At 39.5% G+C, this 23,566-nt stretch overlaps 2 protein-coding genes across 2 annotated transcripts in view; both read left to right on the forward strand.

Annotated features, from left to right (window-relative positions):
• Positions 1 to 16,964, forward strand: part of LOC109854250 (microtubule-actin cross-linking factor 1) — a 94,053-nt gene extending 77,089 nt beyond the window's left edge. The window contains exons 26-40 of the mRNA XM_020427140.1: positions 96 to 2,220; positions 2,321 to 2,568; positions 3,781 to 3,858; positions 4,403 to 4,574; positions 4,673 to 4,790; positions 4,880 to 5,109; positions 5,239 to 5,356; positions 9,976 to 10,082; positions 11,811 to 11,970; positions 12,059 to 12,190; positions 12,277 to 12,460; positions 12,988 to 13,050; positions 13,633 to 13,749; positions 14,166 to 14,225; positions 14,394 to 16,964. Coding sequence (XP_020282729.1) covers positions 96 to 2,220; positions 2,321 to 2,568; positions 3,781 to 3,858; positions 4,403 to 4,574; positions 4,673 to 4,790; positions 4,880 to 5,109; positions 5,239 to 5,356; positions 9,976 to 10,082; positions 11,811 to 11,970; positions 12,059 to 12,190; positions 12,277 to 12,460; positions 12,988 to 13,050; positions 13,633 to 13,749; positions 14,166 to 14,225; positions 14,394 to 14,556 — 4,075 coding nt within the window. The 3' untranslated portion in view covers positions 14,557 to 16,964. The remainder of the gene's footprint in view (positions 1 to 95; positions 2,221 to 2,320; positions 2,569 to 3,780; positions 3,859 to 4,402; positions 4,575 to 4,672; positions 4,791 to 4,879; positions 5,110 to 5,238; positions 5,357 to 9,975; positions 10,083 to 11,810; positions 11,971 to 12,058; positions 12,191 to 12,276; positions 12,461 to 12,987; positions 13,051 to 13,632; positions 13,750 to 14,165; positions 14,226 to 14,393) is intronic.
• An 845-nt stretch (positions 16,965 to 17,809) lies between these two features.
• Positions 17,810 to 20,864, forward strand: LOC109854251 (larval cuticle protein A2B-like). The gene is made up of 4 exons (XM_020427141.1): positions 17,810 to 17,827; positions 19,397 to 19,568; positions 20,047 to 20,321; positions 20,626 to 20,864. Exons 1-4 carry the CDS (start codon positions 17,810 to 17,812, stop codon positions 20,815 to 20,817), a joined length of 657 nt encoding a protein of 218 aa, XP_020282730.1. The 3' UTR covers positions 20,818 to 20,864.
• Positions 20,865 to 23,566: the final 2,702 nt, after the last annotated feature.

Raw genomic sequence — 23,566 nt, forward strand, 5'->3', positions numbered from 1 at the left:
TATATATACGTGTGCTGCGTAATATAAATATATAAAACAAAGCATTTGTTGAAATTATTAAAACAATTTCTAAGATGAAGTTTTCTCATATCCAGGCAAGCGGCCGAGTTGACAGAAAGGACTTCTTCCGAACAAGCAGCAGCCATCAAAGAACCTCTCGGTGCCGTAAACAAACGATGGGACGGATTATTGAGAGGTTTGGTAGAGAGGCAACGATTACTGGAGAACGCGTTATTGCGACTCGGTCAATTCCAACACGCTTTGGACGAATTATTGGTGTGGATCGAGAAAACCGACAAGACATTGGACAATCTCAAACCAGTAGCTGGCGACCCGCAAGTGATCGAAGTCGAGTTAGCCAAACTGAAGGTTCTGGTGAACGACATACAGGCACATCAGACCAGCGTCGACACTCTGAACGATGCTGGACGTCAATTGATCGAAGACGGCAAAGGAACCGCGGAAGCGTCCACCACAGCTGATAAATTAGGCACACTGAATCGTCGTTGGCGAGATCTGTTGCAACGAGCTGCTGATCGTCAACGAGAACTGGAAGATGCTCTACGCGAGGCGCAGTCTTTCACTGCCGAAATTCAGGACTTGCTGTCGTGGCTGGCCGATGTAGACAATATGATAGTAGCCTCAAAACCCGTTGGTGGATTGCCTGAAACGGCATCCGAACAATTAGAACGTTTCATGGAGGTGTTCAACGAGTTGGAGCAAAACCGCCCGAAGGTCGAGACAGTGTTGCAGCAGGGACAAGAATATCTGAAGAAAGCGGATACAACCAGCGCCGGCGGATTGAATCACAATCTGCGCACATTGAAACACAAATGGGACAATGTACTCGCACGTGCCAGCGATAAGAAAATAAAATTGGAAATTGCTCTGAAGGAAGCCACCGAGTTCCATGACGCGTTGCAAGCTTTCGTTGATTGGCTGACGAACGCTGAGAAGATTCTAACCAATCTCAAACCCGTCTCGAGAGTCATGGAAACCATACTTCAACAGATCGAGGAACACAAAACATTCCAGAAGGATGTTGGGGTACATCGCGAGACTATGTTGAATCTCGACAAAAAAGGAACGCACCTGAAATACTTCTCTCAGAAACAAGATGTGATTCTTATCAGGAACTTGCTCGTTAGCGTGCAACACAGATGGGAACGAGTGGTCTCTAAATCGGCTGAGAGAACAAGAGCCTTGGATCACGGCTACAAGGAAGCCAGGGAATTCCACGACAGCTGGTCGAATCTGATGAATTGGTTAGACGAGACGGAAAAGATAATAGACGAGGTTGCCGCCGACGGACTTGGTGGGAACGATCCGGACAAGATAAAATCCCGTCTCAACAGACACCGCGAGATACAAAAGGCGTTAAGCGCTAAGCAGAGCACGTACGACACTACCATGAAGAACGGCAAAACGCTGAAGGACAAAGCGCCGAAGACCGACGAGCCCGCTTTGAGAGAGCTTCTGAACGAGTTGAAGAATAAGTGGACAACGGTTTGCGGCAAATGCGTGGACCGGCAGAGAAAGTTGGAAGAAGCTCTTCTGTTCTCCGGACAGTTCAAGGATGCGATTCAGGCTCTGCTGGAATGGCTAAGCAAGACCGAGAAGTATCTGGCCAACACAGGACCGCTTCACGGCGATTTGGACACGGTGACCAATCTGGTGGAGCAACACAAGACTTTCGAGATAGATCTGGAGTCACGTGCCTCACAAATGGAATCTGTTATCAAAACCGGTCGCGAGTTGGAATCCAAAGCTTCAATCGAGGACGCGTCGATGATCAGATCGCAAATGTCCGAATTGAATAGCCTCTGGGACAGAGTAACCAGTCTGTCGTCGAAGAAATCTCTACTGCTGGAAGAGGCTCTCAGGGAAGCTGAACGGCTTCACAAGGCCGTTCACGTGTTGTTAGAATGGTTGAGCGATGCGGAGATGAAGCTGCGATTTGCCGGACCGCTGCCGGAAGACGAGCAAGAGAGCAGGAACCAACTGATGGAACACGAGAGATTCCTTCGCGAATTGAAGAGCAAGGAAATCGAGAAGGACAATACGTTGGAACTGGCACACATCATTCTTGGGAAAGCGCATCCGGATGGCGCCGCTGTTATCAAACACTGGATTACAATTATTCAGTCTAGATGGGAAGAAGTGTCGACATGGGCCTATCAGAGAAACCAGAGACTGGAAAATCACATGCAGGGATTACAGGTTTTGTATTGCGCTGTTACACACCTACTTTTCTCGCGTGAAAAAAAAAAAAAAATAAGACTAATATTGTTACGGCGTGGTATTTTTTTTGTTTTTACAGGATCTTGACAATCTTCTCGAGGAGTTGTTAGCCTGGCTCGAAGGTTTGGAGAACACTTTGAACGCTCTTGAGGCGGAACCCCTGCCCGACGACCGGGCCACGCTCGAAATGCTCATCGCAGATCACAGAGAGTTCATGGAGAACACCAGTCGAAGGCAAAATGAGGTCGATCGCGTGTGCAAGGCTCGGCAGATCAAGCCAGTAAAGGATTCCAGAAAAATATCGAAAGTTAAATCACCAGCACCTACGTACGTATTTATTGTGGCGTAAAACAATTTACACATGTTATACAAGTCAAATATCGATACGAAGGTCTTAACGTTTGTGAAAATAATGAAAGTACACACATGTAATGTGATGTCATGTATACCATGATGATATATAGCATCGTATTTCGTGACATAGTTTGCATTTTAATCGCACTTATATTTTCATGTTTTTGCATTTTAATAAATTTATAGTTTCTCTAGTTTTCTATGTTGTCGAGACAAAACATCGCACAGTTGATGTCACTTTATCATCGTCAAAAGAATCGCAATCTCTCTTCACACATTGCCAGCTTTTTCTCGTGCAACTTTTTAGCTTAGTTTTTTATACATCAAGTTTTGTGTGTTGCATGTTATATGTTGCTTTTGCGATGGAATTTCAGTAAGGATCTCTATCAGGATAGCGAGCATGAGCAGCCTCAACCACGCAAACAAAGGTGCGTTGTAACCGCATACCCCATACAATATATCTTACATAAATTTAATCGCGTAGGCTTTTCGCAAGCGATGATTCTGCCCGCACATTCTTTGGTAGTTAGTATACGTACATGTTTCTTTTTCTTTTTGTGTGTGTTTCCGTGTGTTAATTCATTCAAGATACATTCACGACATTTGTTTTTTTTTCGTTCATAAATTCACATGTTTGCACAACAACTCTGCGGTACAAGTCAACAGCGGAAATCAACAATTTAACAACAAACGTGTGTCAAAAAGTGTGTTCAACTCACCCGCTTTTCACAACTCTCTCATAATCTCTCAATGTTCGCACAATCGAGATTGTTCACGATCAATCTCTGCACTCTCGAGATGTCACACATCTTTACGTGATTTTAATGTGTTACATTTGTAAGTCACACACGCACGTAGCTTGAGACACTTCTCGTCACGATTAACAATTTTTTTTTCTTGTTCTGACACAAAGTGTGGAAATTTTGATTGTTTGTGTGATAAAATACGATGTAAATTTTTAATCTTCTGACACGTGAGAGAAAAATGTAAATGCTCGAAGAGAATTTTTTACTTTTTACAGTTTTACACTTTTACGACTCGATGCGACTCACAACGAAAAACAATTTGTTAAATTAGATACCGCTGTATCGAGACACAGCGCATCGAAGAAACGTTTTTTTTTTATAGATTGCCTTATTTTAGTAGAAAGTGTTTTTGAGTGATGTGACGCATGTTCCTGTTTAGCCGAGGCAGCCCAGGTCGTGACAGAACGCCAGATCTTACACTGCCGCACATCGGTCCACGCTTCCCACCTAAAGGAAGGTTCGTTGCGCCTTATTTTTTTTTTATTTGAGTTCATCCTCGAGAATTTTTTTTTTTTTTTTTTATTCGCGCGCTCACCGGTTTTCATCATCTGGAATCATACATACTGGCGTGTTTACTCCGCTTATCATACGATTGAGAACACAATCATTGAACGACTCGTTAATAATAAGCTCGGTAATGGGATTACTTGTTTCTTTTAGCGGGACGAAATGGTTGGGTTTGATGAAACTGTTCATGAGTTTGTTTTGCATTGAAGGTGTGAAGTTTTTCTGAGTTTTTCTAATACGATTTCATGTGTATGTGAATTTTTCGATTTTCTTTTCGCGGATACGTGGGTTACATCTCCTTTTCACACACATTTTCAACCATATTGATAATTATTGGGCGAGATATCATTTCGCACACACACACACACACACACACACACATACATAAACATTTATAACTTTTGTATCGAATCCATTTGTATTTCGTGTCTGTTCTTGCGCAAAATGTATATGTACATGTTTCTTTCTCTCTCTCTCTCTCGCTCTCTAAGCAGCAAAGGAGCAGAACCCGAATTCCGTAGTCCGAGAGTCAAGCTGCTGTGGGATAAATGGCGTCACGTGTGGATGCTGGCGTGGGAACGTCAACGACGCCTGCAGGACAAGTACAATTACATTCAAGAACTGGATCGTGTCGCCAACTTCAGCTGGGAAGATTGGCGCAAACGAGTAAGAGACTCGTAGTAGTTTAATAAACGCGATTGATGTGTTGCCAGTTATGGGAAAACTTAGTGCACGAAAGACATGCTTTTGCTTTTCTGTTGCAGTTCTTGAAGTTCATGAATCACAAAAAATCCAGACTCACCGATTTGTTCAGGAAGATGGATAAGAATAACGACGGACTCATACCGAGAGAGGACTTCATTCAAGGAATTATGAACACCAGTACGCGTCTCGTCACTGATATTTTTTTCAAAAAAAAAAAAAATACACACATGGAATTTACTGTATTAAATTTTTAAAATTGTCTACAGAATTTGAAACTTCGCGTCTGGAGATGGGTGCTGTTGCCGATCTGTTCGATCGTCACGGCGAAGGTTTAATAGATTGGAAGGAGTTTATTGCCGCTCTGCGCCCCGATTGGGAAGAACGACGAACGTACAACGACACGGACAAAATACACGACGAAGTTAAACGACTGGTCATGCTCTGCACTTGTCGCCAAAAGTTCCGAGTGTTCCAAGTTGGCGAAGGCAAATACAGGGTACGTGTGACACACGGCAATCTGTGATTATTAATTCGCACAATCAGTGGTAGTTTTAGTTTCACACAATGGCAATATAACTTTGTACATTATTTCAATCTTTAATCAAACACGCGCGGAATATTGCAGTTTGGCGACAGTCAAAAACTGCGATTGGTTCGAATCTTGCGCTCCACTGTCATGGTACGTGTAGGTGGAGGCTGGGTAGCATTGGACGAATTCCTCTTGAAGAACGACCCGTGCCGCGGTAAGTATTTGCTACGAGCTCTCAATCTAATAGTTTTCGAAGAATCTAAGGCTCTAGGTTGAGATAAAAAATCTTAACCGTATATTTGTCTCTATCCGTAACTTTGCAATCAGTAAAAAAAAAAAAAAAAAAAAAAAAAAAAAAAAAAAAAAAAAAAAAAAAAAAAAAAAAAAAAAAAAAAAAAAAGAAGAGAGTGTGAACAGTCAAAAGAAGGTATTAAGAAATTCAATTGCGAAATATTTCCAGAAAGCAAGTTTTAACTGAAATAACTTTTTGAAAAAAAAATCTAATATACTATATCTATCCTTCTCTCTACCCTTCCCCAAGAGGCGATTAAACTTGTGTTTCTGTTTAATTTCGGATTTTCACTCATCGAAAATACATCTGTAATATCTGTTATTATTAATGACTTTTTTTTTTATATGTTTTGATTTTGTTTCCATATGTTTCCACATTGTTCTCTCACTTCATATTAATCGGCATTGATTTGCTTTGCTGCGTTAAGACAAAAGAGTGTAGTGCAAGAGACTTTTATTGTCTGATTAACGAAAGCATATCCGAACGTTCAATTCGGACATAACTGTGTTCGTATGCTGTTGTTATCCTACGTACTAAAAAAAAATATATATATACATATATATTAATGTTATTACACATGTACGATTTCGACTCCTGAGGTATTGTAACATTGTCATTTAATTGAAACATTAAACGAAACTTGATAATTAGACTAACATTTAACGGAACAATTGAGGGTAGTGTATACACCCGCTGTTTATTGCTTTTTTGCTTATCTAGTAATCGTTTTCCTGCCATATTGATTTATATGTATCAATTAGTTTGTTGGCTTTCGTATTACGTTGACAAGTAAAAGAAACAATCAGATACCCTTCTCTCTCTCTTTTTCTCTCTCTCTCTCTCTTTGTCTCTATTGACGTTTTATAATTTTTTTTTGTGTTTTTATACGCGCTATTCGCAGCATGCATGACGACGATTAATTTTATCACATAATTATTGAATCTGAAAGATGTCCCCGTTGTTGGTTTCTCTATATTTCTTTGTAATTTTCTTTCTCTCTCGGTCTCCGTCTTTCTACCACAGTTTTCGAAATACCGACTTTGAAACAGTCCGATCGTTAATATTCTCTCTCTATTGGAGAATGTTCTGTGGCATATAACAATATAGTTTTCATGGATATGGTAGATAGAAGATATATATATTTATATATATATATAATACATTATGATAGGCATATCTCTAACATCTTGTGACTATGTACTAACGTTAACATAATAACTGTTCCTTCTTACTTTCCATTGTGCCGATCCTTCTTAAATCCCGTGACAAAAACTGTGTGACAAATATTTGTTCATTTTGTTCTTCCTCGTTTTTATATTGTGTCTTCTTTTGTTTTACGTTTGTATCTCTCGAATGATCTTCGACGAATAATTTGTAAACGCGAATTCGTTTAAATGTGTTTTTTTTTTATCTCGCGGGGTGCAAATGCATGCTGACCTCGCCCCGTTCGATCGATTCCGTATTTCGAATCGTGATTTTAACTCGTTAAGTTTTTCTAATGCCAATACCGGATCCTAACAAACCGGAACAACATGAGGGTTGGTGTCCGCTCGGTGAGAATCGTTTTACGACGCTTCATTCGTTCATGGTCTATACGTTGAAAATTTCGCTCTGTTTATTAAAAGATGATCTCGTTTTAGAATTTTTGTTATATTACCGAATTTTTTTTAAATGGATATATTATTTCATTTGAAACGATTCGCTTGATAGTAAATTATTATATATAGTATAGGCCATGAAGATGATATCCCTAAGTATATGGTGCATGATGTTGCATTAGCTTGTTCGAACTTTCGAAATGTTGTCTCTTTTTGTTGAGTATGTCTAGATGCGTGCGTGTGCGATTGTATTATATACGAAACAATTGAATATTGACAATTTATATTCGCGCAAGGTAAAGAGATTGGTGCAAAAATGAAACTTCAACGATTACTGCGTTGTCAATTGTCCCAGCTTCGTCGTGAAGTATCGTGTAGCAATTTGTTAAAGACAAAATCAAAGTGTCTGTGTGTTTTTTTTTTTTTTTATAAGTTTTTATAGAAAGCAGAATTGTTGAACGTAGCGATTGTCCAGCTTTATTTTTCTCGTTTAATATTGATTTTTTCGTTTCTTCGACTTTTAAGTTTTGGTGAATGGTATTTACATAATTATAACATTATCTACCTACTAAATTCCACCATTTCCCGCTCTGTCCTTCTTCTATTATTTAATGTGGTTATTTCATAGAGATTTATTTGCAATATTTTAATTTTTTTATTCGTAATTTCTCCCGTCTTTCGTACGAACATTGCCACGATGTCCTTGCTAGAAGACAACCAATGCATGTTTAGTCACTTTAGGTATTTGTTTTTGTTAAATTATTGTACATATGTACATATACTTATCGAGAATTTTGTACATATAAATTACAATTTAGAAAACTTCCCCTATTTTTATGTAATTAGTTTTTTTTATTAACGTATTAAAGTTACCAATTATAAAGCGTACATTGGTTTCTTTTAGCATGGTTACGAACATCATCCCAACAAATTACTTATGTTTTCCGTATATAAAATGTTCTGGAAATATATTTGTTTTTTTTTTTTTTATTAAATATTAGAATACAACAAAGAGTTTAACGAAATAAAATGAAAGCATCGCTAAAAGTCGCGTTTATCTTCTCTGTCGGCAGTATAAATTTGAATTTATTTCTTACAAAAAACTCATCTATCTGTCAAAATCCTTCCGGAACAATTTATATATTGTATAAATTAACCGCTTAGGTATATTGTTGTATATATTTACGTTTGTAAGTATATCGAATATATCAGTAGTTATATTATTATACTAAATTGAGTGTAAAGCTTGTTTCGAGTAACTTTAATTAGCTTGGAGATCTATTTAAAAGAGATTTATTTAATTTTATTGTATTAGAAAACTTTTTTCGATCATATATTCTAAATACGCTGTCTTTTCTTTTTTTGTTTCCATGACACACAAACACATACCTGATTATACCACATACGCATTCATACATGTTCAAAAAAAAAAAAAAAAAAAACGCACGCATATCGCGATATACAACCAAAACATCTTTTTCGCCTTCTCTATCTATCTATATCTCTCTCTCTCTTTTACACATCACGTACACGCAAAAACTACATACATATTTTTTCCTATTCATTATTGCCTCTGTTCACTGATAACGCGCTGCATGCCTTGATATTGTGAATCTCTGTAAAAAAATATATATATATTACTCACGACTCTCGTTCCGGGTGTTGTCGTTCCGATATTTTGTACAATTTTTATGCTTTATTTTTTTTCTCTTTTTTTTTTTTTTCATTCTCTCGTTAATCTAACACTGTCCGCGTTCGTTGTTTCATCTCAACGTCCATTCGTTTCGCGCTCACCTCTGAATTTTCTGTATAAAAAAAAAAAAAAAACTCTCTGGCACCTTCCTGTCATACCCCGCATCCCCGAACGCCTTTCTCCTAACTGCGTGCACGCAACACACTGTAGCCAAGGGAAGAACGAATATCGAGCTGCGGGAGCAATTTATACTGGCGGACGGTGTTAGCCAGACTATGACGGCCTTCCGATCCAAGCCGAGCCCGACCTCAACGCTGCAGCGTACGCAAATGTCTTCCAGCAATGCCGGACCGATCACCAAGGTAAGAAGAAGAAGAAGAAGAAGATTCGATCGCCGCGAGGCGATGCGTGCGGTTACAAGCACGCGTTCATTTTCACTCTAAAATCTCTCTATTTCTCTGCCGTTACTTTGAAAACTTTTTAGAAATCTCTCAAATATTTTTATACATTTCTTTTTTTACACACACACGTACACTGGTCGATACTCGGTATTATTAGACTTTGAAGTAGATCATTTTTAAATTGCACGAATTTTGATCCGGACACCTCCGATCGATGTCTGTCCGCATTCGTCGACGATCCACGTAAGTACGTTAATTTGTCATTTTCCCACAATTTGTCAAATCTAGCAGTTTGACTTTCGCATGAGCATGGCAAGTTTCCAGACAGTTGTTTGTTGGACACGTAGAAGCAGAATTTAGATGACGCTTACTCTCATCAACGCGGTCGATCGTCTCAAAAGCGATCAAGACCAAAGACAAAAAAAAAGTTTTTGAACTTCTTCGTCCAACCTCAGGAGATGCGATTTCGTTTTAATTCTCTTGCCTACTTCTCCGCAATTCCCTTTCCGACCCCCCTCATGCGCTTTCGCGACGAGAAACACCCCCCCCCCCCTCGTTCCCTCATGATCATTTTCATGAAAAATCTACGGAGATTTTTATAGAAACGTTGCGTTTTGCAACAGATTGCGGAAAACGCAATTTTTTTGTACGACTTATGTCAAATCGATCGTTGTGCGATCAGAGGCATTTGGAGTCATAGGTGTCATATCATTTTTAGCGTGGAGAGATAGCCTGTTCGTTTCAGGAACACATAAATGTCACTCGACCGAGTGAGTTTTCCCGATAAAAAGGGATCGAAATGTAATAAATTGCATGAGAAGAAGCTAAACATTTTCGTTTGTGGCGTAGCGGAGGAGTTTATGAGCCAGCTGATGCCGATATTTGAGAATGTGAGGCAAAAGGAGGACCTCCCGTGCTCGTATCCCCTACACATGCACGCCCCCTCTTATCATTGGGTAAATAACGAAATTTTTTCTATTGCCGTTTTTTTTCGTGTTGTCTTGTGCATTGACGAACACACACACACACACACATACACACACTTGAGTTTGGGTTTTTGAGTGCAGCCACGATACTTTTGACACCTTTCGTGACTCGAGTCGGATCAACGGTGTGTGTTATTTTTTTTTTTGTAGACTATCATTGTACCTCTGCTTTCTCTCTTTCGCTGGTTATGTGTATAGAAATTTCGATTGAACGTGATTTATTTTAATTATGCATAATCGCCGGAAACATTTGTTTTTGTTTTCAATGATTTCAAATAACATCATAACGAGCGATTATTCATAATCTCCGAATTTTGCAAGAGCTTCTGATTACAATCAAGGTGATGTGTGTTTGAATGCATGTTAAAATTTAAAAACCGCGTCACAAATTTGAGAATAAGCAAGCAAGCGGTGAAAATGAATGAACTAAGAAATAAGAGACACGCGTCCCAAATTTTGCGGAATGTAGCACTTCCCCGCGCCCTCTGCATCATTCATCACATTTTCGTCGTATTTGATTTTTTTTCTTTTTTTAGTTGATCGTCTGATTCTGATTTGATCAGAATTATTATTGGAGACGCCTCTGATTGTCTTGTCCCTGTCCCCTACCCTCGTTAGAGAATGACACAATCCATTTTTTGTGTCACACTCGTGTGTAAATTCTTTCTTCACTGATATCCGTCTCGTTTTTTTTTTGAATGTATTACAGTTGTAACATACAAAATTGTGTAAAATTTCGAATAACAAGCTCGCGCGAGAAAACAAACAACGTTTCACAAACTTAGTTTTCCGATTTTCGTAATTTTATTTTTTGTTCTTCTCCTCTTGTTATGTCGAGAAGGAGAGTTGCAGAAATTTTGTTCTGACGAAATAACAAAACTTAAATTTACAAATAAATTTGCAAGAATAAAAACGTTTCTTTTTTTTTTTACGTCCGTTGCAACAAAAAACGAATATCGGGGGATACGTAGTTAATTGTTGACTGAACATATGGAAATATGCATAACAAATTTCGTGTATACTGTATACTTGCTGCGTGCGTAGTGGCATTGATCGGAGATACCTCGAATCACCATAAACTACTGTATCTCTCCCAACTTCTTCTGGTAAGTTTGCATGGACACACTTTGCTTGACTTGTCGCTCGATTTTTTGGCTCGAATGGTAGCTGTTTTAATTTTATTATTCTTTGCGTTTTCAATCTCGATATTTCAATATTATATATATTTCGCGAACGCCTCCGATAAACACAAGGAACGCCGCAGACCGGCGTACACTTTCAGTAGTCTGTGCACAAAAGCGAATTGCTTCGTAATTAAAATCTATTTTGTTTTTTTACATCCAGTAGTTTTTTTTTCTAGTGTGTTTTAATTTCACTTAAATACACTGTTCGTGAAGAGATGAAGCTACAATAGTTGTTTAGATTAACGGCAGCAAAGATCCTCCTGCGTTCTTCAACAGCTTTGAGAAATATACTTGTCGAAAACACGTTTTTTCATGTTGCGCACAGCAAAAAATTTGGACTTTTTAATCATTAATTGTTGATTTATAGCGGCAGAGAACGCGTAACAAATTATTTCACTTTATAGTCAAACTGATAATTCGCTACGCGAATTAGCTGTAAACAATGGCTTCTTCTGTTTTCTCACAAAATTATTGTACGCGTGTATCTCATCAGTGAAACTCTCCCTTCGTCTAGGTAAGAGAACGCAGTGCTCGCAGCGTGCCCATGGGTCAATCCCGAGCTTCTCGTTCGTCCTTGAGCGCCGGCACACCCGATAGCCTTAGCGACAACGAAAGTTCCTTCAAGATATCCGCTAGGAAAACCAGCACGTCTTACAGATCTACCGTGACGCCTGGTAAATTGTCGTTTTAAGCCTCTGGAACTGTATTGCAATTAATGAAGACACTTGATTTTACAATTTATCGCGCTTCGATGTTTTGCAGGTGGTAGCCGTCCATCTAGCAGGCCAACCTCAAGACCTGCCTCCCGACCTGCTAGTAGACCGAGCAGCCGACCTGCCAGTAGACAAGGAAGTAAACCGCCTAGTCGGTACGGATCGACGCAGTCGTTGGATGGTACGAAAATTTAATAGTTTTATGACATATTTTTGATTTTCTTTTTTGGTGTCCATGATTATAAAGAGTTACAAATCTCTTTGCAGACGATTCGTGCACCCCGAGTCGCATTCCGCGAAGAACCGTCTTGACTGGCTCCGGCAATACTCCGACGTCGAGTAGACACAACAGTATATCCGGTAGGAAACTCACAACTCCGATGAACGGTTCGAGTTCCCGGCCGCGCACTCCGACAGGTTTGATCAGTCCTGCAAGCGGAGTGCCATCTAGGTTTGTAGTCTTTGATATTCCCGCTGAAACACCTTGAAAATAAATCATCAAACTAACTCGCATTAGTGTGCCTCTACATAGAAATACGCATAACCAATTACACATAATTGTATAACGTGTGCATAAATTAACGACAATCAAGTGGTAGTATTCTAAACTGAAACTTTACATCAAACCGATTGCAATGGTTCGAAGAATGATATGTTTCTTTCTCTGAAGGAATCGATGAGCTCTTTTTTATTTCTTTGTTTATCGAATGAGTTTTGCCCTTCTTGTTTTGAATTTTCGATTTTTTTCTGTTTTTTTTTTAATTTTACGATTTTACTACATACATTTGACACGCATCACGTAAAATATACCGTCATGATAAAGAATGTACAACAGAATTTATAACGCGATACACATATCGATTGATCGAACCTACAGTTATACATCTCGCGTTAACCGCAAAACATTTTTACGCGACTAATCTCGATCGATTATAATTTTAATAATCATTAACAGATCTGGTTAACAACATTTTTTAGGTTTGGCTCAATCCATAGAGCTTCGAGCATTCCAACCCTGACTGGTGTCGGAACACCTATCAGGTAAAGCAGATTAACGAATTGGCAACTTCAAGTAAAAAAAAAAAAAAACTGGTTCAGGGAAGCAATTCGGCTTTTATTCTGCGTTTTGCATTCTATACTTGCTATTTCACTTTGTAACGATAATAAAAATTTGCAGTAAGACATAAAATGCAAAGCGCGAAATAGAATCTTGTATGGTGTTTTGTGGTTTAGGGCAGATCCTTCCAACCTCGCGCACGGCGTGCAGTTTACGCCATAAGATTTCTATGCAGTCACGCGATCGGTTAGAAGGCTCTGGTTTAGGGCAATAGCTTAATTAAAAAAAAAAAAAAAGAAAAAAAATGATGGTTTTGGTCGTGGTGACGGTGATATATTGAGTTTTTTTTATTCATCTTTGTTTTCTTTTTTAACTTTATTTTTCTTTTAACTTTATTATTTGTTTTATTTTACCTTTCACAAGGCTTCTGTTTCGTTGGCTCCCTTTTCCGTTCTCTGTAATTTTCGTATCTCATTTTCACTATACGAAATTTCATTGTCATACACTCACACACGTACGTATACTCGTGAAATATATTGGGCAATAACATGATGGTAATGCCTTAGCCGCTCTAGGATACCCGTGTATGTGGGAGTGGATATTAAATCTCCTCAGTCGACCACCAGCAATATGTCGACACACTCAACACATAGCAACCATTCTACAATTTCTACTGATTCTGGGTATGGCTGAACTCTTGGGCTTTTACATGTTTTAACTTGTTTTCTTTTTCTTCTCACGTTCTCAATATAATTTTTCACGTATTGCATTTTTCATCTCTTACTTGATATTGTTATTCAAGACACCATTTTTGTGTTTTGCTTTTACACCCATTTCACGCTAACACCTGAGTTTCGCAGTCGTCATCGCATGGCTCTCGTTTTTTATTTTTCTTTAATTGAAGTTCGGCTTTTTGCATCATCTCACAATCAATCTTTTTTGTTTTCTCTTCTCTAACCGGTATAATTCTGTCAAGCAACATTGGTACTTGTATGTGTTAGCTAATGGGTCGTGACGTTCTTTTACAAGTGTTTGTGTGATTGTGAGCATTTTACATTTTTCAACGTCAACTAACAAAAGATTTGTTTCACAATGCCAGGAGCAGTTCCGTGTGCACGAACTCTGCAACTAACATACCAACAGCTGTTAAGCAAGCTAGGTAAACATCATTTTTAATTATTATTTTCGTTTCTTTTTGTTCTTCGCTGAAAATCTTGTCCAAGAAGAAGGTGTCGATGTGTTTGCATTTTGAGCGGCTTCGTCGGCGTTGAAAGGAGACGTGTCGCATAGACATTGCGTTTGCACGCACGGTGGTTGTTTGTTTCAGGGTACGCACGCCGTCCAGTGGATCCAGCACACCGCTACCGCCGTCTTCGAAATTATCGAGAAAACCCTCCGGAGCTTCTGACACATCGGTATCGGGAACGACCCCAAACACACGGAAGGGAAAACCCACGCCGATCGAACAACGCGCGCCGTTCCGATTGTAATAGCTTTATTAACGAAAAAAAAAAAACCATGATAGCTTGTGCAAGAAACCCGCATATATTATGCCTGAAACGAGAATAAATGCAAAACATCCCCTTCAAGCGCACTTTTTCAAGTTATAGCCGCTATGGTGTTACAGGGAACATATACCGAATAGTGTTATTGTTATTATAGTGCGTGCTGAGAGAGAAATGCGCGAGAACGCTGAGAGAAATTCTCTGGAAATCTGAAAATTTCGCAGAAAAAAGGCAGATGACGAAAATCAATTAAATTTTATAATATTATTTGTTTGTAATATTGTTCATTTTACTTCGAGTTTCACACCGAGTACCGATGCCATTAACACAGTTCACTGATGAGTATTCGATGCTCATTTTTTTTTTTTTTTAGAGTAAGGAATTATAGAGAAAAAGAGGATGGGGAAGTTTATTTATTTCGTGCTCGCGTTAGAAAGTGCTTAAAGCGCGTCTATAGTTTATATAATATAACATGCCAGCGAGGAGAATAAATTATTGTTATAAAATACTTTAACCGTGGGCGTTACCGCGAATATGCGCGGTAATGCTCTATAACTGAAAATATTTAGGCGAGATACGTGTGACGATATCTGCCATTTCTCGATAAGGACAATACTAAAACAAAAAAAAAACTAGCATATAAAAAAATCAGCGTTTACATGTATACTATAATTACGCTTACGTTTGAAGTTCATATAATTAGAAATGCCTGTAATTACTTTTCAAAATAATAATTTAGCATGTAATATTTTTTTTTTTTGCTCATTTTGTCAAACAAAAACGCACGCATGTATTTTTTGCGTGTGTCGTAAACACACGTCGCGCGTAAAAACGACGAGACGTTAAAAATTCGTCGAGGGTTTTCTCGATGATGAAACGAAATATTTGAGAATCTAAATATCTGAGCAAATTTGTATACTCGGAGACATTAATTTATTTAATACTTTTTGCTTTGACGTACATATTAGTTTATTATGTAATACATACGTCGTGTATTGTGTAATACACAACGTAAAATAACGTCTAACGCATTTGTTTGAAAACACAGAGAAACATTTTTGTATGTGTGCGTTGTTACATGTATGTATAATGATATGATCACAATTTTGTTAATCCGTTTTGCAAATTGCGCCGTACGTTTCCTCTATGACAGAAAAAAAATCATAGATATACTTTTTTTTTCTTTTTTTTTTTTTTATTTATATTGTACATGCGATCACATAATAGAGATCAACTATTGTATTTGTGTGCGAGGCGTGAATATTGATCGTAAATTTGATTGTTTAAAAGAAAGATATATATATTTCTTTAAGAAATATTTTGACGTATTTATATATATACATAAATATATATAAATATGATAATTATATATATATATATATATGATATTGTGCGAAAAACAAAGTATCTCGCAGATTTGTGAAACGGTACGATAGTAATCAAACTTAGTTTACGATTACGCACAAATTTAACTCTCGAGCGGTTGCGGGTCAACAGTTCAATTTCGTAGGTGTTATTTCCGACGAAATAACATCTAGGAAATTCTCTCAAATAAATCTCTTGTCAATTGTCAGAAAATTTGTGTTAGTTTAATTAGAAATTATTAAGAAGAATTATATAGCCAAGATATATATATATATACACACACATATATATAAAGTAAATATCGAAAGAAAGGCTGAATGACACGTGTCCGCTTCGGAGGTCGATTTTCACTTTTGTTACGCTTCTAATCGCATCGATTAATAATTTATACTCGAGGTAAATAAATGATTTATATAATTATATACAATTTAATTTATATCATACTTGTGTAATTTTATGACGCTATATAAGTTAAATTTTATATAATTATATATTAACAATTATTAATTACATGTATAAGGCGATTAACGAGAGATTTAAGAGGAAACACACCTAACAGTGTTGAAAAAAAAAAAAAAAAAAAAACACTCAGAGAGAAAATCGTGTGTGTGTGCGTGTGTGTGTGTATATGCGTGTGTGTGAATAGCTAAGTATAAAAAACTTAATTCCTTTGCGCGAAAGAGTGGCCTGTTATAGGTGACGGGTAGAGAAACTCTATGAAAAAGACATTTCCATTTTTTTTTTCTTTTTTTTTCTTTTTTTTTACATAAATATACTTTTAGACGCGATTAAAATGTAACGAGAACATACGACCCGCGCGCGCGCGAGCGAGCGCGCTGCCTCTTTATAAATATTACGTAATGCGATTAATCTTATTAACAACTTCTCCCGATACACGAGAGAAAGTTTTGTTTCTTTTTCACTTACCGAGAGAAGTATTGTGTATTGATGCTAATATTAATAATAATGCAGTGATGAAAAAAAAAGTAACACAAATACATACGCACACGCGTAATATTTCAGTGAAACACACTTTCGACCTGACTTTCTTTTCTATTTTTTTTTTTTATCTCCCAAGCGAGCACTGCCACGGTCTACGCGACTGTGTAAAGAGAACAAAATGTTTTTTCTATATTTCTCGCGTTAATTGGCGCGCATATGTAGTTTTTTTGTGTTTTTTTTCCTACTTCCTAATTCGAGAGATCCGCTGGGAAGATGCGATTTTTGTCGCACCGCGGTCGATTCTGCTGTTTGCTTGCACACGTCCTCATTTCCGCGACTTACGTTTTGAGAAATTTTAGCGTAGCCCTGCATATAGCGTGAAGATCTCGCGAGATGGGTTTTCTCGGTGTAACACACGCCAACTCGCCGATCCTCCAGTGTTCACTGACAGACGCGATATAGTGTATCAAGCGGATACTGTTTTGGAGGATTTCGATTGGAAGAGGCCCCCGCTTGTGCGGGCTCCGCTGATAAAGCTTATCGAGTATATATACATCTCTCCCTTCGCGATGTGCTGACACCACGCACGGCTCTTGCAGATTATCGTAATTTTGTACGAGGGTAACACCACACCCTAGGTCTAAACGAGTTTCTTAGTGCAGTTTTTTCTTACAACGCTCCGGATCTGCGCACGCCGTTCGCGACTTTTCGAAGTTCGTTTTTTTTTTGCTACAAGTCGAACAAAAAAGACACGAATATATATATATAATATACGGCGGTATGTGTGTAAAACGTGTGGAGTTCACTCCGTCAAAGGATGTGTAAAGTATTAAAATGGTGTTTCTCTACTATATAGTTGCAATGTTTTTTTTATTTCTACATTTTCCTGCCAATTTTCCTCATATTTCCACGAAACGCGAAACCTTTAACGATGGATCCGCCACTTCAGGTGAGTCGTCGAGCGCTCAGACACTCAATATGCGCGCGTGTACCCGACTGTATGCGCGCACACACGCGCGTGGATTAACGCAGGTAGAATTACCAGCTCACACGACTCCTCAGGTGAATCCTCGAATTACTTACCAGACTCACTTGACCTATATAGGAAGCCAGACGCGTATACCGGCGTTTAGTCAAAAGTGTATCCGACCCTCGGCTTTCTAAGGACGAGATTTTCTTACCCAATGTGTGTGTCGCAATGATATCGATTATTAACTTACATCGTTTGCTGAATAATAGGATCGCACTCGTGCCGGACCACCTTGGAACCGATGTATTGGGTTACAGGTCAGCGAGGTGGTATCGAGCAGCAACCTCGCGGTCGTGCGATGCGAAATAAAAATTTGTTGCGCGAGAGATGAGATAAATTTTTATTTTTCGCAAATGACTTTCACAACAAAGAGATTTTAATTTCTTCGGAGAAAAAAAAACACGAGTATTGATAAAAATTCCAAAATTTTTTGACAAAGATGATCAATACGAGTATTTTTTACGGAAATATTTTTTACAATTTTGTTAATTCTTGGTTTTTGTTTGAACAATAAAAATTTGTTTGAGTATCGTCGTGAAACAAAAACAAAAAACAAAAAAAAAAAAAACAACGGAAGGACGTTTTTGAGCATGTTGCGTTTTATCACGCGACGCACAAAGTATTTATTTAATTGCTCTCTTTTGCGAGTTTTCGTTATTTCGTTAGATAACAAGAATTAATTACCTATCCTTTGATATGACGTCGCGCGCTACAAAAGACAAATAATGCCACACAAAGATTTTCCCTCGGTCAACAAAAAAGTTTCATATTCGGATTTAATTTTACCGGGGAAATATTAACTCTCTTTCCTCGCGAAAGAATTTTAAATTGAACAGAAAGCGCGTGCGGTTTTTTTTCTTTTATCGTCTTTTTTAATCAGAGATATTTATACACTTGAGTTCACATGACGCTGTTGGAATTTTCATCGGTATGTAATATCGCGCGCGAAATATATACGCGCGGTCCGCTTCGGCCGTACGTGCGCGTTACACTTTATCTATAATCCGCATAGTAATGCGCACCACACATACTGACCCCGAACGAGGTGGGGCGGAAGATATTGAGATGCAACACCTATCTCGTCCGATACGGGCGGGGGTGACTGGTCGAGAACTGAATTAGGTATAAAATCTAGACTCTCGAAGTCGAAAGCACGCAGTCACTCGACGAGTTCCGAAGACATCAACGGGGGTATCATCGTCATGTCTTACAAAGTAACGTCACCATCATTATATCTTGCCGCTTGTATCGCTGCTAATTTTTTTTTTTTTTTCATTTACATAAAATTTTATACCACGCTGAGAATTTTGACTCTCTAATTTTTTTTAATACACAACGTAGTTCGGGAGTTCACTTTGAACACTTGCGCAGCTTGAATTTTGGGAAAGATTTTGCGATAAAAAAAAATGTTTTTTTATTTCACACTTTCACTCGTCAAAGTATTTCAGTAAATCGCACAGATACCGATATTTCTTTACTGATGCGCAGATTATCGGCTATTTCGCCGCTTTATTGGCTGTCGCTCGTGCCGGGATCATTGGTCCAGGTGCAGCTGCAGTAGCCGTCGCGCAACAGCCAGCTGCGACGGTCATCAGAACCGAAAACCTTGACGCACATCCGCGGTACAGCTTCGGTTATAGCGTGGCAGATGGTCTCACCGGTACGTTTCTAATAATTCGTCAATTTCTTATCTCTTCGTTTTGTCCGAACACGATCTGAAGCGGTGATTTTTTAAGCGGAGTTTTACCGATTGAAAATTGATTGAAACTTCACTAGATTTTTTTTTTTTCTGGGAGTTAAGTGTGTACCGAAACAAATAATGTATTCCGATGTATTTCTCTCGGCAAAACGAGCACTTCTCTGGATTTGAGAAGAACTTCTCACACAATTACGAGAAAATTAAGTCGGAACGTTTTCCCAAATTCGCTGAGTGAATTCCTGTCGATATCTCTTAATTCGCGGCTGTTCGCGTTGAATCTGTCTATCCGGAGGTTCTATCGAATTAGAATTCAGGAAACTTCGCGCGGAAACTTAAATTAAAACATCGTTGAGACAATGAATGGAAAGTGGAAACGTCTCTTCTTCTCTTTTCGCGAGATAAGTTTTCGCTCGAGTATTATAAACACGGACTTTTCAAGGCGACAACAAGGCGCAGGAAGAAACTCGCAACGGCGACGTAGTTCAGGGAAGTTACAGCTTAATCGAGCCCGACGGTTCCCGGCGCGTCGTCTCTTACGCGGCCGATCCCATCAACGGTTTTAACGCGGTCGTACAACGGGACCCAAGCATCACGCTCAGGACCGCCGCTGTCGCAGCTGCACCGATCGCTGCTGCAGCGGCGGTACGTCCCGTCGTAGCGCCGGCGTCCCTCATCACCGCAGCTGCGCCAGCCGTCGTTGCGGTTCGCCCGCAGGTTGGTAATCCAGTTACTTTTCAAGCGCTTTTTCCTCCGGTCCACCAGTCTCCGGAGAGATCAGTCGCGAGAGTCTTTACTCAATCGTCTTCTCTCTCTCTCTCTCTTTCTCTCTCACGAGTTGATTTTTTCCGGTTAAAAGAAATTGTCAAAGAAAGTCCAATACTGAAAGACCCTGCATATTAAATTTAAAACGGGAAATTGGCTCAAAACTTGTTTCTCTTAATTATATATTGCGCACATATACATAATAATAATAATAATAATTTAAGTAATATTTGACTTAACGTAATTGAATTTATAGGCCATCTTGAGTGTTCCCTTGGTGAGGCAGCCGATCCACGCCCCGGGATCCACGGTGGCTGCCACGAACGTCGTAGCCGCGAATTCGGGCCTGATAGGTCTGCGACTGGGCGTTAGATCGGGATCAGTCTATGGCACACATGCCGTCGTCGCGGATGGTTACGGCAGCGGCAGCGTTGTGAAAATTCACTAGCAAGCAGCAACTAGCGGCGTTAAATAAATAAATTGGTCTCGCTCACGATTTTCGCTCATGCTATTCCGCTTCTTCTCTCGCGAGACGTTCTCGTCGAGACTACGCGCGCTCTCGACGAAAATACATATCCAGACAAGAACACGTCTCTAACGACCAAAAAACGTCTTACTGTTCCTTCGAACATCTTTAAGATGATCCTTTGGCCTCTCCGCGCTGTGTCCACGTATTTTCTCGCACATCCTTCTCGCAACCAGACGTTCAAACGAAATACAACATGAGATACGAATTGAGAGACATCGCATTGTGTCTATTTACGTATGTTGTAAAATAAATACAAAACTATGAGATGTATGTACTATCATCATTTGAAATAAAGGTCTTCGGTGTGAGGATAATACCGTGTTCAAAGTTACGACTAATAAAGTTCCCGCGCACGGAGAACAACATACCGCTTAATTCAGAACCTCCATTAGATGTTCATTAGATATTACACGGAGTTGCGCGGTCGTCGGTAGACGTTCTAATGGACGTTATTGTCCGTGTGGGTTCGAGCACAAAGTGGGGGGACACTTTAAACGCGACGCACGTGTGTGTGTGGAAACGCGCGGGTGGAGATGCGGGATTTCCGGGAGTGAGAGACACACACGCAAAATGGACAACGTTCGCGGGAAGAGCCCCGCGTCTCGAGTGATCGATGAATGACGGCCTGACGAGTCGAAATGGAGTTGACACCGACGAGAGAGAATGCGAGGTGGTGGGCTTAGGAGAGAAATCACCGTTAATGGCGCGACCGGAAGATTTTCCGGACAATCCAACGTTGAGTTTTTTACTCGCGGACGAGTCGAGATTCTCGGCTTTTCAACGTGGTGCGGCCAGCTCTTATATATTTGCTTTTTTCTTCCGTCATCCATCTTTCGTCGTCGTTGTCGTCGTCGTTGTCGGCAGCGTTTACGCGTCCATCATCTCTAAGCCCGGGGGTTCCGCGGGTTTCGTCTAGGGGTTAAGCGATTGTTTTTTTTTTTTTTTTTTTTTTACCGTTAAATCCGCACTTTAGCGTTCGCCCGATCTCCTCTCCTGAAATCGACGCAACGATGATAAATCAGTCAACAAAGTCCGATGACTTGCAATTGACAGCTTTCTTCATTACAAAATGTGTATCGCGCTGGTAAAAAAGTTCTTTTTTCTTCGTCGCTCTCTTGATGAAAGAGCCATTGGAAGCTTATTTTGAAGAGAGAAACCATAAGTTTGCGTATGAAATTTTTTGTTTTTCTAGACACATTCACAAATGCGATATACGGTTGCGTAGTGGTAGATACGTACTCGTGTGTGCGTGGAAACTTGGAACTCTCGCTCGAGTCTTTCGAGAGAGAAAGAGAGAGAGAGAGAGAGAGAGAGAGAGAGAGAGAGAGAGAGTGAGCGCAGCGTGTTCCGCACGTGAGAATGTAACACCGTATAATATATTCTATTGAGGGTGATGGAACTCGGGGGTTTATATTCTATCAACATGAATCGCGTCAATGTAATTTCCAATATCGCGCAATGCTATCCGGCAGAGCTTAAACATGCGCATGGCAATTTAGGCGTATAGCACGCGCAATACCTCAACCGCGATACGAAGGGTGCATCAAGCACGAAGTCATACACAAGTAAATATGTACAGACTGATGTAGAGGCAGAACTAACAAGCGCTATCGATTAGTCCTGGGCGCGTCTTCATACACGTTCGCAACCGCTCACCGTCGTTTTCGCGCGATTCGAAATTAAATTTTCTCAGACGCCGAATTGAAAAATCAAGTTGAAGTTTCTTTTTAGAAATCATCTTTTTCAGAGACGTTATTTTATATTGTTTTTGTTTTGAGATATAAGCAGAGCGCGTTCGAAGTAGTCGTTCGAAGACTCGCTTTTGTTAATCAGACAAACGAGCGCGTATCTGCGGGTGACGAAAATTTTGAACGACGCAATTTTACATTCGCAAAGAATACAAATTTCTTGCCGTCGCGTGATTTATATTCGTCATTTTTATTTTTTGCGCGAAAATTTTTATTTAAATCAAAATCTCTTCTCTCGCGTGAAATTAACGTGAAAATCCACAAACTTTTCCAAAATCGTTCGATAACAGCTTCGTTTCGTTAGTTTCGCATCTGTGTGTTGTAATTGCCGCTAATTCGCAAGATTTTCGGAACACGCTGGTGCGTTTCCACTTTGTCGACCGCGTGGCATATTCCCGAGCGAATCTTTGGGGGTTGGCGAAAGTTGCTCAAGTTGCTCAAGTGTTTCGGTTTCTGCGAAATCTCGAAAACTTCCCTCTCGCGGAAACTTCCGGTTATTATTCGCCAAAAGAGGAGGCTCGACAAGCACACCACGACGAAAGTTTTAGTCAGAACGAGTAGATGCATATATATATATATATATATTTTCCCGCTTGTACATATTCGAGCCACAACTGTGTGTGTCTCGGCTATTTCTCGTATATAATAAAGCCGCGACACACTTGATTAGTAAATTCGGCGCGGTCGGAAAGACAGAGGGGGCGGATTAGAGGGACGGGGGAGGTGATAAACGAAGAGGCAACGGTAATGGCGCGCAGATTGCGAACACGATGGGCAAAGGTGAGGGTGCACTCGACTCGGTTGGCTCGGCTTTTAAACGATGGGAAGGATACAATATTTCAGAGTGGCGACAAGGAGCAAGCCTGCTCGCCACTGGCAAATTAATTAAATTCCTACAAGCTGCCTGGAAAGGCTAAGGG

This window comes from Pseudomyrmex gracilis, unplaced genomic scaffold (genome assembly GCF_002006095.1).
Source record: "Pseudomyrmex gracilis isolate BER0280 unplaced genomic scaffold, ASM200609v1 scaffold_62, whole genome shotgun sequence".
Classification (NCBI taxonomy): Eukaryota; Metazoa; Arthropoda; class Insecta; order Hymenoptera; family Formicidae; genus Pseudomyrmex; species Pseudomyrmex gracilis.